The sequence below is a fragment of the Phyllostomus hastatus genome, unplaced genomic scaffold (genome assembly GCF_019186645.2).
Source record: "Phyllostomus hastatus isolate PE091 unplaced genomic scaffold, TTU_PhHast_1.1 phas_contig_495, whole genome shotgun sequence".
Lineage (NCBI taxonomy): Eukaryota > Metazoa > Chordata > Mammalia > Chiroptera > Phyllostomidae > Phyllostomus > Phyllostomus hastatus.
Genome location: NW_025333895.1, coordinates 5,658,758 through 5,672,918, shown reverse-complemented (window position 1 = coordinate 5,672,918; position 14,161 = coordinate 5,658,758). Strand labels below are relative to the sequence as shown.

General features: G+C 53.0%; 1 protein-coding gene and 1 non-coding gene across 19 annotated transcripts in view; one reads left to right on the top strand and one right to left on the bottom strand.

Annotated features, from left to right (window-relative positions):
* Nucleotides 1-14,161, top strand: part of FNBP1 (formin binding protein 1) — a 112,649-nt gene that overhangs the window by 36,444 nt on the left and 62,044 nt on the right. For all 18 annotated transcript variants that reach the window (XM_045846432.1, XM_045846448.1, XM_045846447.1 and 15 more), the window contains exon 2: nt 5,403-5,518. In XM_045846432.1, the coding sequence (XP_045702388.1) occupies nt 5,403-5,518 (116 nt within the window). The remainder of the gene's footprint in view (nt 1-5,402; nt 5,519-14,161) is intronic.
* LOC123823621 lies at nt 10,167-10,331 on the bottom strand. Its single transcript, XR_006786558.1, has one exon. It is a non-coding gene; the product is annotated as a small Cajal body-specific RNA 16 (non-coding RNA).

Genomic DNA, 14,161 nt, shown 5'->3' with positions numbered 1-14,161 from the left:
TTCGCAGCCTGTGTCACCGGGTAGCCTAAAGAGGTGTGGTCCCCGGGCCTCCGGAGGTTCTCGAAGCTCCCTCCCCGAGTCCACCGGCCAAAACCCGTCTTCACGGTGACATTGCCTTTTTCACCGTGTGTGGACGCCTGCAGCCGACCGCGCAGGAGCCGCGGCGGTGGGGCGGCCTGCTGGCGCCTTGGCGTGGATCCGGGCCCTGGCTCCAAGCTGCCGGTGGTTGCTGTGCCCAGCACCCTAGCTGTTAAAAAAATCTGTCTTTTATTTAAAAGTGACCTTGACGAGACAGTAGAGATTATTACTCGTATTAAATCTCAACCACTCCCTTTTTTTTTTTTTTTTTTTGGTAGTGATTCAACTTCATCTTCCATTTTTCAGGCCAAAGAAAAATGATTATTTTTCGTTTTGTTTTTCTGCGACCTTTGGCGTTTTGCATTCGTCTTAACCCTCGGGTGTATCTTCTTGACAGCGTGTGTGACCAGATGGGGATCGTGCCTGCAGCACCTGGCGCTTCCCCAGATCCCCCACCGACTGCGCTGCGAGCGGAACTAGCCCCCTTTTTTTACGTGGGACACCATTTGTGCCTCAGACTAAGGTTGACAGGCAGGCCCTCGAGAATCTGGCAGACACTCTCTCAAAATGAATGAAGGGAGCCCGTCCCCACAAGGAAACCACTCACGATGTTTGTTGCCCGTGCTCGACTTCTAGCTTTTAAGGGAAAGCCGGAGTTTTGGAGAATATGTATCTGCCACTGTGAGCGTGGCAGTGTGCACATAGTTTGACTCATCAGATGAGACGACATGAGTAGTGATACAAACAAATGCGATTTTTTAAGTATTTCACAATGAAGTGTAGCTGCTAACACTTGGGAAACCTGCGTGCTGTGTTTTGCTGCGTATAGTGCGCACTTTTTTTGCCCGCATTTTTTGAGGGAAAAATAAGAATGCACGGGGTATACGTGGGTGTGGTGATTGCATGCCATGGGGGGGGGTAACAGTGGGTGTGATAATCCCGTGTACGATGCACGCCACTCGTGGGTGGGCATTACACACGGGAGCACGTTATGGGCTGCAGAACACGGTATGTTAATGAAGTAATATTCCTTAAACGACCAGCGCGTGTGTCTTACAATCGACACAGGCCAAGGACCCATTCAAAGTGCACGGCAGCCTGGCGCCCTTCACGGTAACCGAGTATGAAAGACTCGTTGCCAGGGTGTCAGGTCGCACTTTGCCACTAGCCTGTGAGTGACCAGTATTGGTCGGGTTTTGATGCGGCATCGAGTGAGAGTGCCCGCCATTACCTAAGAAGAAGGCTGTTGAACTTCTCCTCTGTCTTCTAACTGCGTAGCTGTGTGGAGCGTTCTCCCGTGGTCCTCGGCCCGAGGGAGGGGTCACACAACACACTGGACACGGCAGCCCCCGCGACCGACCACCCAGGTGTCTTCCTCGGGACCAGACGTCAAAGGGGTTTGCAGAGACACCAGTCGACGCCACGCTTTTCACTGGTTTTTTACTTTCCAGTTTTTAGTTTTGTTTTGGGAAAAAGAAAGTTGTCATTGACGTTAACATGTAATGAATTTATGGTCTTTTTAAATGAATTTAAATAAAAATACCACTCTTCCATTTTTAAGAGCGCAAATACTGGCAGCTGCAACCCACGTAAACAAAAGTTTTTGGGGGGATCCTAATGATTTTTAACGGGGCAGAGGGGGGTCTTCTGAACTGCTGTCATGTGACATCAACTGGGAAGGGGGTGCAGGCCCTCCCCCTGGGGGCTGGCGCCCTCCCCAAGTCGCAAAGACTATTTTTTTAAAGATGTGGAATTTTTTTTCCATTAAGTTTTCCACATTTTAGGCAAGAATGTAAGTGGGTTGATTAGTTTTTCATCTGTTTCGAATTTCCTTTTAGCTTCTGTCAGAAAGGTTCATGCCTCGGTGATCCCGGAGGCCCGGGCCGGGCCGCAGGGGGAGGCACCGCCACGCCTGCGTCCCCGCCTGCATTCCCGCGCCCAGGGCGGGGCTCCCGCGCAGGCAGGCCCTGGCTTCTCTGGGCTGATCCCGCCGCCCAGGGCCGGGCTCCCGCACAGGCAGGCCCTGGCTTCTCTGGGCCGGGAAGGCTTGGTCGTGCGGCTCTCCTCTCTCGCGCGGACCCTGTTATTTTAGCAAGTGCTTCATTACAGCTTGCAGAATGCTCTCGGATGCCGATAACTTTAGTAAAAACACACAGGTGGGGTTCGGCCAGCATTTTTAAGGTGAATTCAAGTCCAATGTAGATTTAAAAAAAAAAAAGGTTTTGGTATCGAAAGCTGATGCTTTATATTGCACACATTAGGACTAAAAAAGAATTGCAAACGTAATGGAATAGGGAAACATATGAAGTTAGCCCTAACCAGCCTGGTTCAGTGGGTTGGAACATCGTCCTGCTAATAAGCAAAGGGTTGGGGGTTCGCTCCCAGGTCAGGGCACCTGCCTGGGTTGTGGGCCAGGTCCCCAGTGGGGGGCGTGTGAGAGGCAACCACACATTGATGTTTCCCTCCGTCTCTTTTCCCCTCCCTTCCCCTCTCTCTAAAAATAAATAAATAAAATCTTTAAAACGAGACAGAGTTAGATGGTTCCAGGCAGGAGTGTTGAAAATAGCCAAGGCTTTATAGAGAAGGTGGGAAATTACACAGAGAGGGGCGCTCTCAAAGGGGGGGATGTGGAAAATAGTTTTTAAATAGATATGATGGCTATGAAACTAAATGAACAAAGGCTTGCTGATTAGCAGAAAGTGTTAAAGAAACCTTGCTCTGAAAAGCTAGGGACGGACAATTTGGAATCCTTACAGCCGTCCCCCGGTATCCACGGGGAATGCGACCCAGGACCCCAGGGGTTGCCTGGGCCCGGACGGTACCGAACCCTATCCACGCTATGCTTTTTCCTACACGTTACATGCCTGTGATAAGGCTCAACTTGTAAGTGAGGCACAGTCAGAGAGCAACAGTCACGAGCAATCCCACAGAACCATCAGTAACACGTTGTAATGAAAGTTGTGTCAACACGGTGCCTCTCTCTCCCTCTCCAAATCTCCCGCTGTCCTGGACTCACCCTTCTCGGGATGAGGCGAGATGACACCGTGCCTGCGTGATGCGACCAAGGGAGGTGGAATTTTCCATTTTCATGTTTTCAGACGACGGTTGCCCGAGAATAACCACAAGGGGGGAGAGGAAACTGCTGGCGAGTGGGGGGGGGGTGATTACACTTGAATTATTTGTGCCCTTGTCCTCTCGAGTGGTGCAGAGAGGCCCCCGGCCTTCTGTTTACACGGCCCGTTTGCCCGACCACCCTCGTCCTCAGAGATAACATAAATAAATAATCTCCCTGGGCGGCCGGTGACTCTTGAAAGGGAATCTCGGAGCTTGTGGAATTATCGAACCCATGGACACCTTACATATGTGCCCCTTGTTTTATATGAGACTGTGAAAAAAATGACCAGATAGAAAGACATTGCGCAGTGATTGTTTTTAATGAGAAAAACATGCTGGTAGAACAAACCCTCAATTTCTCGGCTGGATTTCTGCAGCTGTCCCGTGGGCGGGGGGCAGGGAGGGGAGCGGGAGCAGGTGGAGGAAGGTCTTGAGAACTGCGTCTCTCCCGTCTGAGAAGAAGCGTTGTTTGACCCTGCCGCCCGCCGGCTCCCACCCAGGCTGGGCTCACGGGGAATGGGGACTGACTTTCCGGTTTGCGCTGCTCTGAATGGGAAGCGGAATGGAAGCACCGTGGCAGCGTGAAGGCCAGGGAGACGCTGGAATTGGAGTCGGGCGGCGGGCGGGCGGCGGGGTGAGGCTGGGCGCGCCCCCACAGGTTGCGCGTGCCTGCGGTGGGTCGCCGTGGCAGCCGTGCGTTTCCGTGTTTGCTCCGGCACGTGCCCATCTTGCTGACCCTGGCGACTGATTCGTGCCATTGGGTAGGGATCGGGTCTGCATCTGGCAGGCAAATGACTGTCACTGTGCGCTGTTCGGTGGCCTTTCCCTGGGGAGTCCCAGAGCTGGGTGCAGAACCCTCACCCGCCACCATCACTGTCACCAAACGTCCCATCTTCGCCTCGTTGCAATCCCCTCCTCCCCGTGGTGTCGCACCAGCCCTCTCTTTGCCCGGATACCCCTGCGGGGCTCTCCCTCCGGGCCAGGCCCCTGCATGGATGGACCCAGGGCCGAGCCGCCCCAGCCCTTGGCCTTCTCATCCTTGGCCGCTGCACCCGTCCACCAGCTCCCTGGCCTCCCTCCTGGAGCTCTGAACCCACAGAGCTGCGTTTCCAACTTTCTCCACTGTCGCTTCTCCCCCAGCCACTGCCCCTCCCTCTATGTCAGCACAGGAAGCAGAAGCAGGAGGTCACCCTGGAATCCTCCCTCTCCTTCATCCCTTCCCGGCCTCCTCTCCCAGTCAGTCCCTCGATCAGCAAAATCCTTCCCTCTCTGCCTGCATTTTCCCGCATTTGAACTGGAATAGTTCCCCGCCTTCAGTCTTCCGGTCCTTCCGAACACGTGTGTGGCTGTGCCACCCGCCTCTCGAGCCCCTCAGCGGCTCACTGGTGCCAGCTGGCGAGCCTGAGCTCGGCATTCGAGGCCTTGGGTGATCAGGCCGGGGCTGGGTCCGGTCCCCTCACCCACCTCCTCTCACTCCCTCGCACCCTACCCACCCTGTGCTCCCGCAGGACAAGGCCCCCTGCTCCCTGGGCGTCTGCCTGCCTTTGCGGTAGCTGTGGCTGGATTCTGCGCCACCCCCCACCCTTTCCATTCTTGCAGACCAGGAACCCCCACACTCGATGCAAACTGAGCTGTATTTCTGTTCATCCTGTTTCCCCAGCTCCTAATGCTGTACCCTGTCCACGGGCTTGACCTGTGTGAGTCAAGTCCATGTGAGCTATTTTGTGTATCAGTTTGAAGAAAGCAGCATTTGTAATTCTTTCCACCCCATAGCCTGGCCCCACGTTTCAATGAGCTGTTTAGAGTGATCACTCAGAGACAATAGTTAAGGTGCTAACAGTGTGACTGAGTTAGTGTGTGTGCGTGGGGAGGGGGGGTGGTGGTGGTGTCTCACCTCTCAGCTGCCAGTATCTGATACAGAGATTTTCCTTTGTGCCGGGACATTAATCATATCCGAAGACATGTTTCTAATGGGGATAGAGAGCATGGGCAGATGGGTCAGCGTTCAGAACCCGAGGCAGTTTCCCAACCAAATTTGGTAATGTCGACTTCCAGCTGCTCCTCACAAAAGCACCCGCGCATAATCATGGAAAAGATTAGAACTGCTCTCTGTGTAGCAATGTGTTGTTGAGAGAACTGCCCACTGAAATTCTCTTCATCACAGAGAAAGAAAATAAGCTCTTTCTCTCTCTCTCTCTCTTTTTAAACAGGATCAATTCGACAACTTAGAAAAACACACACAGTGGGGCATCGACATTCTTGAGAAATACATCAAGTTCGTAAAGGAAAGGACAGAGATCGAACTCAGCTATGCAAAGCAACTCAGGTAAGTTGCCGTGGAGAAAGGTTACGTGTTCGTTACCTGCGCGATGGGTGTGAGGATAATTGATGTTCTTATTTTATAGTAGGCATGTGTAATCCTTTAGATGGTTCTTCTTCCAGTACATGTAAGATGATAGTTCAATAGGAATGATTGTTGTTAGTATGGAAAAGTAATTTTCACAAAACAATAAACATAAAAACAAACTGATTGCTTTTCAGCTCATTTTTTTTTTTTAAAGAATGCTTTCTCAATTTTGGAGCAGCTGATTTTTTATTCAGAAACCTTTTTATTAAACTATAACTTCCGTAGAGAGAAGGGTACACATCCTGAGTGTGTGGCTCCAGAATTTTCAGAGCGAGCGCACTCCCGTCACCAGCCTCCAGGTGAGGGGACAGAAAACCGCTGGCCTCGGAGGACCCCCGACCCCTTCCCCTTCACCACCGTCCGTCCCCAAGGTGGCGGACTGCTCTGCGGGCTTCTCACAGCCTGGGTTTCGCGCCACCTGCTTCTGAACCTTGTGCAAATGCGCTCACTTGTTAGGTGGCGGTTGTCTTTGGTGTCCCTCTGCTCCGTGACACTTGCAAGATTCTTGCATGCTGCTGACCGTGGCGGGAGCTGGTTTCTTCCGCTGGTTTCGGGATTTCGGTCTGTGAGCCTGCCCCGGCCCATCCGTTCTCCCGTCTAGTCTCCCGGGGACTAGCCGGTTGCTTGTCTCCGATTCGGGGCTGCAGTGTACCCCCAGGAGCGGAACTGAGGGTCAGAGGCTTTGTGTGTGTGTGTAGTTAGAGTGGATGGGGTCAAACATTCTTCCAGAATGTTTCTGCGGCTGCCTGCTCCGGCCGGCAGTGTGTGAGAGGTCCCTCGGGCAGCGTTTGAAAAGCACTTTGGGCCCGATACCGCTTCAATGTTGAAATGACTGAGAAATCCATGCTTTTCCTATAGAACGTTGACGGTTTTGGCAGGACTAAGCTTGAACTTGAGGTGGCGTGCGAAGTCTCGAGTGCCCGCTGGGTGGGCGGAGTTGGCCGTAGGGCGTGTTAAAGATGTAGTGACTTAGGGCGGAAGCATTTCTGTTTCACCTGAAGAGCATCTGCAGATGGGGTGTCTCCTGTCCTCGAAGAATGCGGGTTCTTCAGGGCTGGTGGCGGTTGGTAAGCAAGCACCTAAGTGTTCGTAGGGGGCAGTTCTACAGCTGACCAGTTTGCCTTCCACTGAGTGAGTCCCACATTGAGGATACTGCTCGATGAGATACTTTTTGTTCCTCGTAGAATCCAGGTGGGTGTCTAGTGCCCCGTGTGCACGCTGGCCTTGTTAGTATTTTGAGACTCTTAGAACCAAAGATGGGACTCGAGAAGGAGCTGCTCCGTGTTGATGATTTAAATGTTGCCCATTGGTCGTAACACATTGTCTTCCACATGAAAAGGGGTTCCGTATGGTTTCAGCCAAAATAAGGTCTTGCCTTATGGAATTACCTCTACTCCTTGTCTTTCTTCTTTAAAAAAAATTTTTTTTACTTGTTTATTTTTAGAGAGGGAAGGGAGGGAGAAAGAGAAAGAGAGAGAGAGAGAGAAACATCCATGTGCGGTTGCTGGGGGCCGTGGCCTGCAACCCAGGCATGTGCCCTGACTGGGAATCGAACCTGCAACGCTTTGGTTCGCAGCCCGCGCTCAATCCACTGAGCTAAACCAGCCAGGGCGCTCATTGTCTTTCTTCTTTTTCAACCACACACGCTCCCCTTGGCTGGTGCCTTCGTCCACCATCCCCTTTGGCTTTGGAGGGTTGTTGTTAGATGTCGGTAAGTTGGCTCTTACGGTTTCCGCACCAGTCTGTGCCATTTGGGGAGCGCTCTCTCATCACCCCCGGCCCTGCTCCCATGCACCGGCTCCCTACCCTTTCTCCCTACCCTTTCTCGTCACCCTGGGTGAGGGAACCAAGGACTTGGCTGACAAAATGGGAGGTTATGGAGAAGACTCCAGATTCCAAGATAGCCTTGGGGTGAAACTGCCCAGCGCCCCACCCACCGCTTTGCCCCGCTGTGGATCACATTTCCCAGCTTGACAGAGCGTGTCAGTGTGACTGCCGTGATGTTCGCCTCTGGGCAAGTCCTCTTCCTGAGATTGAAACATTGACGTTTGTTTCATCACGTCCCCCGGAAGTATCTGGATGTGTGCTCGTTGGGAGAAGTCGATAGGAAAAGATGAGTAATTGAATGAATGCCTTCCGAGTGATTACTGATCGGGCGGGTCGTCTCACCTTTGACACTGAGGTCTCAGCTGGACCCTTCGTGCCGCAGCATCAGGCTGTGGACCCTTGGAGGGCTCGCTCTCCCACTTTCCTGAGTGGCTCTTGCACAATGTCTTTTTTCATCTGTCCCCAACACCCCCCCGTTCCGCCCTCGGTGACTGTCCCGCCCCTCACTGCGAAAACGGAAGAAGTCAGGAGAAGGCACCCTCAGACTCACCCCAGCGGCCGCCTGCCAGCGCGTCCCCGGGTCTCTGTGCCCTGCACCCCCCTCCTCCATGCCCCTGTGCAAACCCAGGCCCTGCTCTTGGGCACTGGGGCTCACCCGCTCTCTGGCCCAGAACCCTGCCCGCCCCAGGTTCTGCTCCCTCTCCTCCAACACCAGCTCCTCGCTCTCTCCTGGACCGCTCTCATCAGCGTGCAGACACACCACGGTGTTGCCCATCATTAGGAAAACATGGCTCTGGAGCTCACGCGCCCCGCCGCCCCCACCATCTCTCGGCTTTCCTTCCCTTTGCAGCAACACTTCTCACGAGAGGCCTCACTGCCTCCCTCCCGCTGCTCTCCTCTCGCTGCCTGCGCCCCGGCTCGCCAGCTCTGCTCCTGCAGGCGCCGGGGACCCCCGCCCATACTGACCGTCTCAGCCGCCTGCCCTCTGTCCTCATCATCCTGGACCCCACCCCACTTTGGCCGTGGGGCTGCTCCCCGCTCCGCATCCGGCCTGCATCTCCAAGGCCACGGCTGGCAGATGGATGTGTGCCTTCACGCTGACCTCCCTTCTGAACTCCAGACCGAGCCCACAGATCTCCGCTTGGATGTCTGCAGGACACCTGCCACGTAACGTCGGAAACTGAGCCCCACCACTGGAAACGTGCGTCTCCACGGCCCAGCGCTCCCCCACTCGCTCGAGGGCGCCTGCACGTCTCCTCCCTGGGCTCAGGCGCCCTACAGCCGCCTTCAGCTCCCGGATTCCCCGCTCTGGGCCCCCACCCCATCCAAGGGCAGCGAGTCCTGGTGACTCTCCATTCCAGACTGATCCGGGGTCCGACCGCTCATTGCCTCCCCCCGCCACCGAGGCCTCGTCCCCCCCACCTCAGCCTGGGTCATTAGTCCCCTAACTAGATCCCCCTGGTCCACCCTCTTCCCCTCTGTTCTGTCTGTTTCCCACTGGGCAGCCCATCACGGCGCTCCTCTGTCCAAACCACCACCATCTCCCCATGTCACTCAGAGTACATCCAAAACCCCCTGCAGGGGGATGTCCTGGGAAGTCCAACATGCTCGGGTCCCCCCGCCGTTCCTCTCCCCCCCTCCTCCTCTCTGCTCGAACCACGCTGGCCTCCTCCCTGTTTCCTGTACCTGCCGGGCGTGCTGTCGCCCCGGGGGCTGTATTGGCCTTTCTGTACGGAGACCACCTGATTATTCACCCCCCTCCCCCCCGGGAGCCGCGTGGCCAGCTGCCCCTTTGCCCTGGAGTCTTTGTTCAGACATCATCTGCTGTGCTGTTCAGTTTTCCCACAGCCCTGGTGGCTTTCTAACATTCTCTCCAGTGTCCTGGTCTGTTGTGTTTATTGCTCACCGCCTCCCGCGCCTTCCCTGCCAGAGTGTAAGCCCCTCCAGGGCAGGGCTCCGAGGGTGTGCGCTAGTGTGCCTGGTGGTATGGAACGGCCCTGGCCCACCTTGGGTGCTCGGGAAGTCGTCGTAGGAAGAGAGAATGAACGGGGCACGGGTCTAAAGGTGAGACACTTGGTCACAGGGCTTCCGGGAGAGTAATGTGTTTGCACAGGCCCGTGAGAGGGCCTTAATCCCCAACAGGACAGCTAACAGCGTGTCCACGGGGTTCCAGGGGGACGCTAATGATCGAGACACAGGAAGTGCCTGGGCCTGAGGTGCTCACTTCTCGCTGTGGAAAAGAGGCTGCATGCAAATGCCCGAGGAAGTAAATGTCCTAAAGACAGAGCTTTTCACCCCAAGGAAGTAAAACTGGTAATGCAGTGGAGCATGGACGGGCGGGGGTTACCTGGCTAGACTGGCCAGGGAAAGCCCCCTGCTCAAGAATGGAGGGTCAGAGAGGAGGCAGGCGTGCGGGGGCCTGGGAGCAGCTCTTCTCAGCGAGTGCAAAGGTCCTGAGGCAGGAACGTGGTCACAGCGTGGAAGGTGACCGGAGCATACTCCACAGGTAGCTGCTGCAAAGAGCAGTTGTGGTGTTGAGAGGCCACGTGATCTTTTGGGGGAGACATCTGTCATTAAATACTTTTTATTCTTCTCTGCAAAGGAGGGGAAAATGGGCAACTTATTTTAGTCGTAGGAGAAGATGATCGGGACTTTGGTTTCTAGGTCAGTGGCTGGCAGCCCGCACAGCCCAGCGCCAAAGCCATCCACTGCCTGGTTTTTCGTTTTTTGTTTTTTGGTTTTTTTTTTAAAGTCATGCATGATCATCAAGCTGCTGCTAGAATGTTCACATCCGTTACTGTGAATTCAAAACCCTGGAAAAACTTCTCCTGGGAATTTACCTGAGGTCAGGGCTGCACCCACAACAGGGCAAATTCAACCAGACGGGCGCCTTGCCCCAGACCATCATGGCCCAGTTTCGTAAAGTTTTATTGGAATAAACATCCAACGTTCACTCATCTGTGTATTGTCTGTTTGCAGACCAGTGGTGGTTGCTTAGTTTTAACAGACACCATGTGAGCGTGACCTATTTGCAAGTCTAAAACACTTATGGGTCGGCCCTTTATAGAAAAAGTTTGCTGACACCTGCTAGAGTTATTATCTATTCAAAATGGCGTAGGGCTCCATTCCTAATATAATCTTAAAACGAATTCTGTGCCCTGTATAAGACCACCAACTATTGATTGCCCTCAGCAACTGTTTCTTTAAAAAAAAAACCCAAAAAACTAAATGATTTTCCATAACCAGATAATGCATGCACATGATTCAAAATCCAGAAATGGCAGAGGTACCAAATGGTGTACAGTGCAGTATCCCCCTCCCCAGGGACAATAAATGTCATCAGTCTCTTATGCATGCTTCCAGAGAGATATTACGTACGCGCACGGGCAGAGAGGTGTGTGTTTTTTTCCTTGCTCCCCCAGCATCTGAGTGTGCATGTGCCCCCCCTGAGTCGTGGAGTTTGTTCTGAGGTTCATTTTCACTTTGTATGGCTTCACAATGTTGCACTGGACCAGCGGATGTGCTGACTGTTTCCAATTATTTGTAACTCTGAACAAAGTTGTAACGCATATGATTGTTTCCAATTGTTTGTAACTCTGAACAAAGTTGCAACGCACAACCTTGAATGATGCACATGGGCAAGCACAGCTAGAGGAGAAGTTCCTAAAAGTAGCGCTCTGGTTGGTGGGATTTGCCGAGTTGCCCTCCTCAGAGGCTGGACCTTTACCGCCCCCAGCACTCTGCCCGGTGGCGCTGCTGACGGCCCCCGGACCCTCGGTGCTCCTCCCCCACCCGCATCTTCTCTCTCTGTGCCCACGCAACAAGCAAAGATTGGGAAGTCTGAGTGTGAATGTGTGTTTCTCTTAGTGTGAACAAGGCTGAGCGTGTTTGCATACATTTAAGTCATTTGTACTTTCTTCTTGATGAACCACCGATGTCCTTGTGAATTTTTTTTTAACAGTGAGGCTCATTGTCCATGAAGGGTAACTGTGTAGAAACCATTTCATAAAATGTGTCACATGTCGTATATACAAGGTCTTACGTTTACATTTACTTTAATAGTAGAAAGGACATTAGAGTGAAACTGAAGGATTTGCTGAACATTTTTTTTTGTTTGTTTTCCTCTTCCTAGTACTTTGGGTTTTTAAAAAAATTTTTAATTGTATTTTTTCCATTACTATTTAGTCAGTCCCTTATACCCCTCTTGTGTCCCCCAACAATCAACCCAATTAAAAAATAAGTAAAGGACCTGAACAGACACTTTTCTGAAGAGGACACACAGATGGCCAGTAGACATATGAAAAGATGCTCAGTGACACCAGTCATCAGAGAGATGCAAATTAAAACCACAGTGAGGTCCCACCTGACACCCGTCAGAATGACTGTCATTTAATAAATCGACAAACAACAAGAGCTGGCGAGGACGTGGAGAAGGGGACCCTCGTGCACTGTTGGTGGGAATGCAGATTGGTGCAGCCACTGTGGAAAGCTGTATGGAGATACTCTCAAAAAATTAAAAATGGAACTGCCTTTCAGCCCAGAGATCCCCCTTCTGGCAATATATCGGGAGGAACCCAAAACCCTAATTTGAAAGAACATAAGCGCCCCCATGTTTACGGTAGCATTATCTACCATCGCCAAGATAGGGAAGCAGCCCAAGTGTCCATCAGTAGATGAGTGGATAAAACAACTCTGGGACATTTACACAATGGAATACTATGTAGCAATAAAAAAGAAGAAGATTTTACTCTTTGCAACATTATGGATGGACCTGGAGAACATTATGCTGAGGGAAATAAGCCAGTCAGAGGAAGACACGTACCATATGATTTCACTCATATACAGACTCTAATGAACAAACGGAACTAACAAGCAAATGGAGACAGAAACACAGACACCAGGAGGGCAGCTGAGGGGGAGCACACGGGGGTGGGGGGGACCGAGCAGAGGGGAAAAGGGACTCGGGGACATGGATTTGCCGAACTTGAACTATCAAACGGACTCTTACAAGATTTAGCAGAAAAAGTCCACGGAAAACTTGCAGGGTGCCCTCATCGTTTTGTCAGGTTTTTCTGAAGCTCCGCGGTGTGATTTTGAGCAGGCTCGCCTGACTCATGGCTTAGGCAAGAGAAGAAATGGATTTACATTTTCATTTCCCCTTCTAATCGAATTATGTAATTTGGCCTGTAACACGATGCCCGCATTTGTCGTAATTCTATACTTAAATATAGATTTGTGTTCACCAGCAGCATCCCTTCTACCACAGCCTCCCTGCCTGCTGGTTGGGAGAAAACAGGGCTGTTCCCCCCCCCCCCCAGCAGAGCCTGTGGCGCAACCCCCGAGTTCTGGTTTCAGAGCACGCCGGCCTGCACGCCGCCCGTCCTGCATGGCCGCGTGACTCGGTGGGTCCCTGGCCCCTTGTCTCCCAACTCGGTTGCTGTGTTGTGTCTTGGGGGCACCTCCCGGGACCAGCCAGATGGGTTTCCTCTGTAGGTGTCTCGCTTTGGTGAGGACGCTCGTGAAGAAGTTGTTGTTGTCGTTGTTCCACTCGGCCGTGGGGTCACTGGCCGGGCCGGGCCTGGCCGTGGGCCGTTCCGTCCGTCGGTCACGGAGCCCCTTCCTACGCACACTCCAGTCTTCCCCGTTTCTTCCGTTGTGTCTAAATATGCTTTTCTGTTGTGCCCGTTCTGCTTCTAGAGTTACACGCTTCAGAGATGGAATTTTCCTTGTGTCAGGGCCCTCTTGCTCTTCAGATCTTTTTGGTTTTTTTTTTTCCTGATGATTTGGTTCCTTTCACAGGATGCTGTCTCAAAACTGTCCTCCGCGCAGGGAGATGGCCACCTCATTTGTTTGTCACCCTCGGGGGTGCCTTTCGTTTTCGGTTCCTTTCTCAGCTTTGCGGGGTCCCCCTTTTCCCGCCCTGTCCTGTCCTGTCGCCTGAGGATTCTTGCCCGGCTGTCCTTGCGTTTTTACGAAGTCTGCCCGGAGTGTAAAATGTTCTGGAGGAGTTTGGTTTAGTTTCTTTTCCTTGGATGCTTTCTCCCAGATGGGGTTTTTCTCTCTCATTCCCTCCCTCCCTTTTCTTCTACATTAACTACGTATCGCATCTCTTCAGCCGGCTTATATTGAACGCGAGCAGTTTAGGGACATGGTCAAGAGCACAGACGGTGGAGTCCCAGTGCCTGGGATGCCGTCTCCATCCTGTCATCGATTTGGGGGCAAATCACCCTCTGTGTTTTATCTTTTCCATCTGTCAAATGCAAATAATACGAACACAAGGTTGTTGGGGGCCCTTAACGAGACAGAGCGGGAAGACTCCCTAGGCCGATGCGAAGCCCACTCTTGTGACCGCTGTGGGCACCTCCCGGGCTCCCGTGGGCCCTGACGGTGTCGCACAAGGTCCCTTCCCTGCTTCCGGTGCTGTCCGGCCTTGCCCCTGAGCTCCATCCCAGGGTGAGGGTGGGGAGGGCCTCTTTGGAGTCTATTGTCACGTATGCAACTTTGTTACAGGTTGTTTTTTGGGGTTTACTCTACGAGGTCAAAGGTGTATCCTCTTCCTTTGGAACCCTTAGGTCTGGGGTGACCTCCCGCAGCCCCTCCCGGGCAGTCAGCTCCTGCTCCTGCCCGTGTCCGGGACTCTGGGTGGTCGGCCTGCCTGTCTTCCTCCCAGAGTGCTTTGTCACTGCTCTCCGAGGGCTGCCTGACCCCTCAGTCCGCTTCTGCCTGTATCAGCGT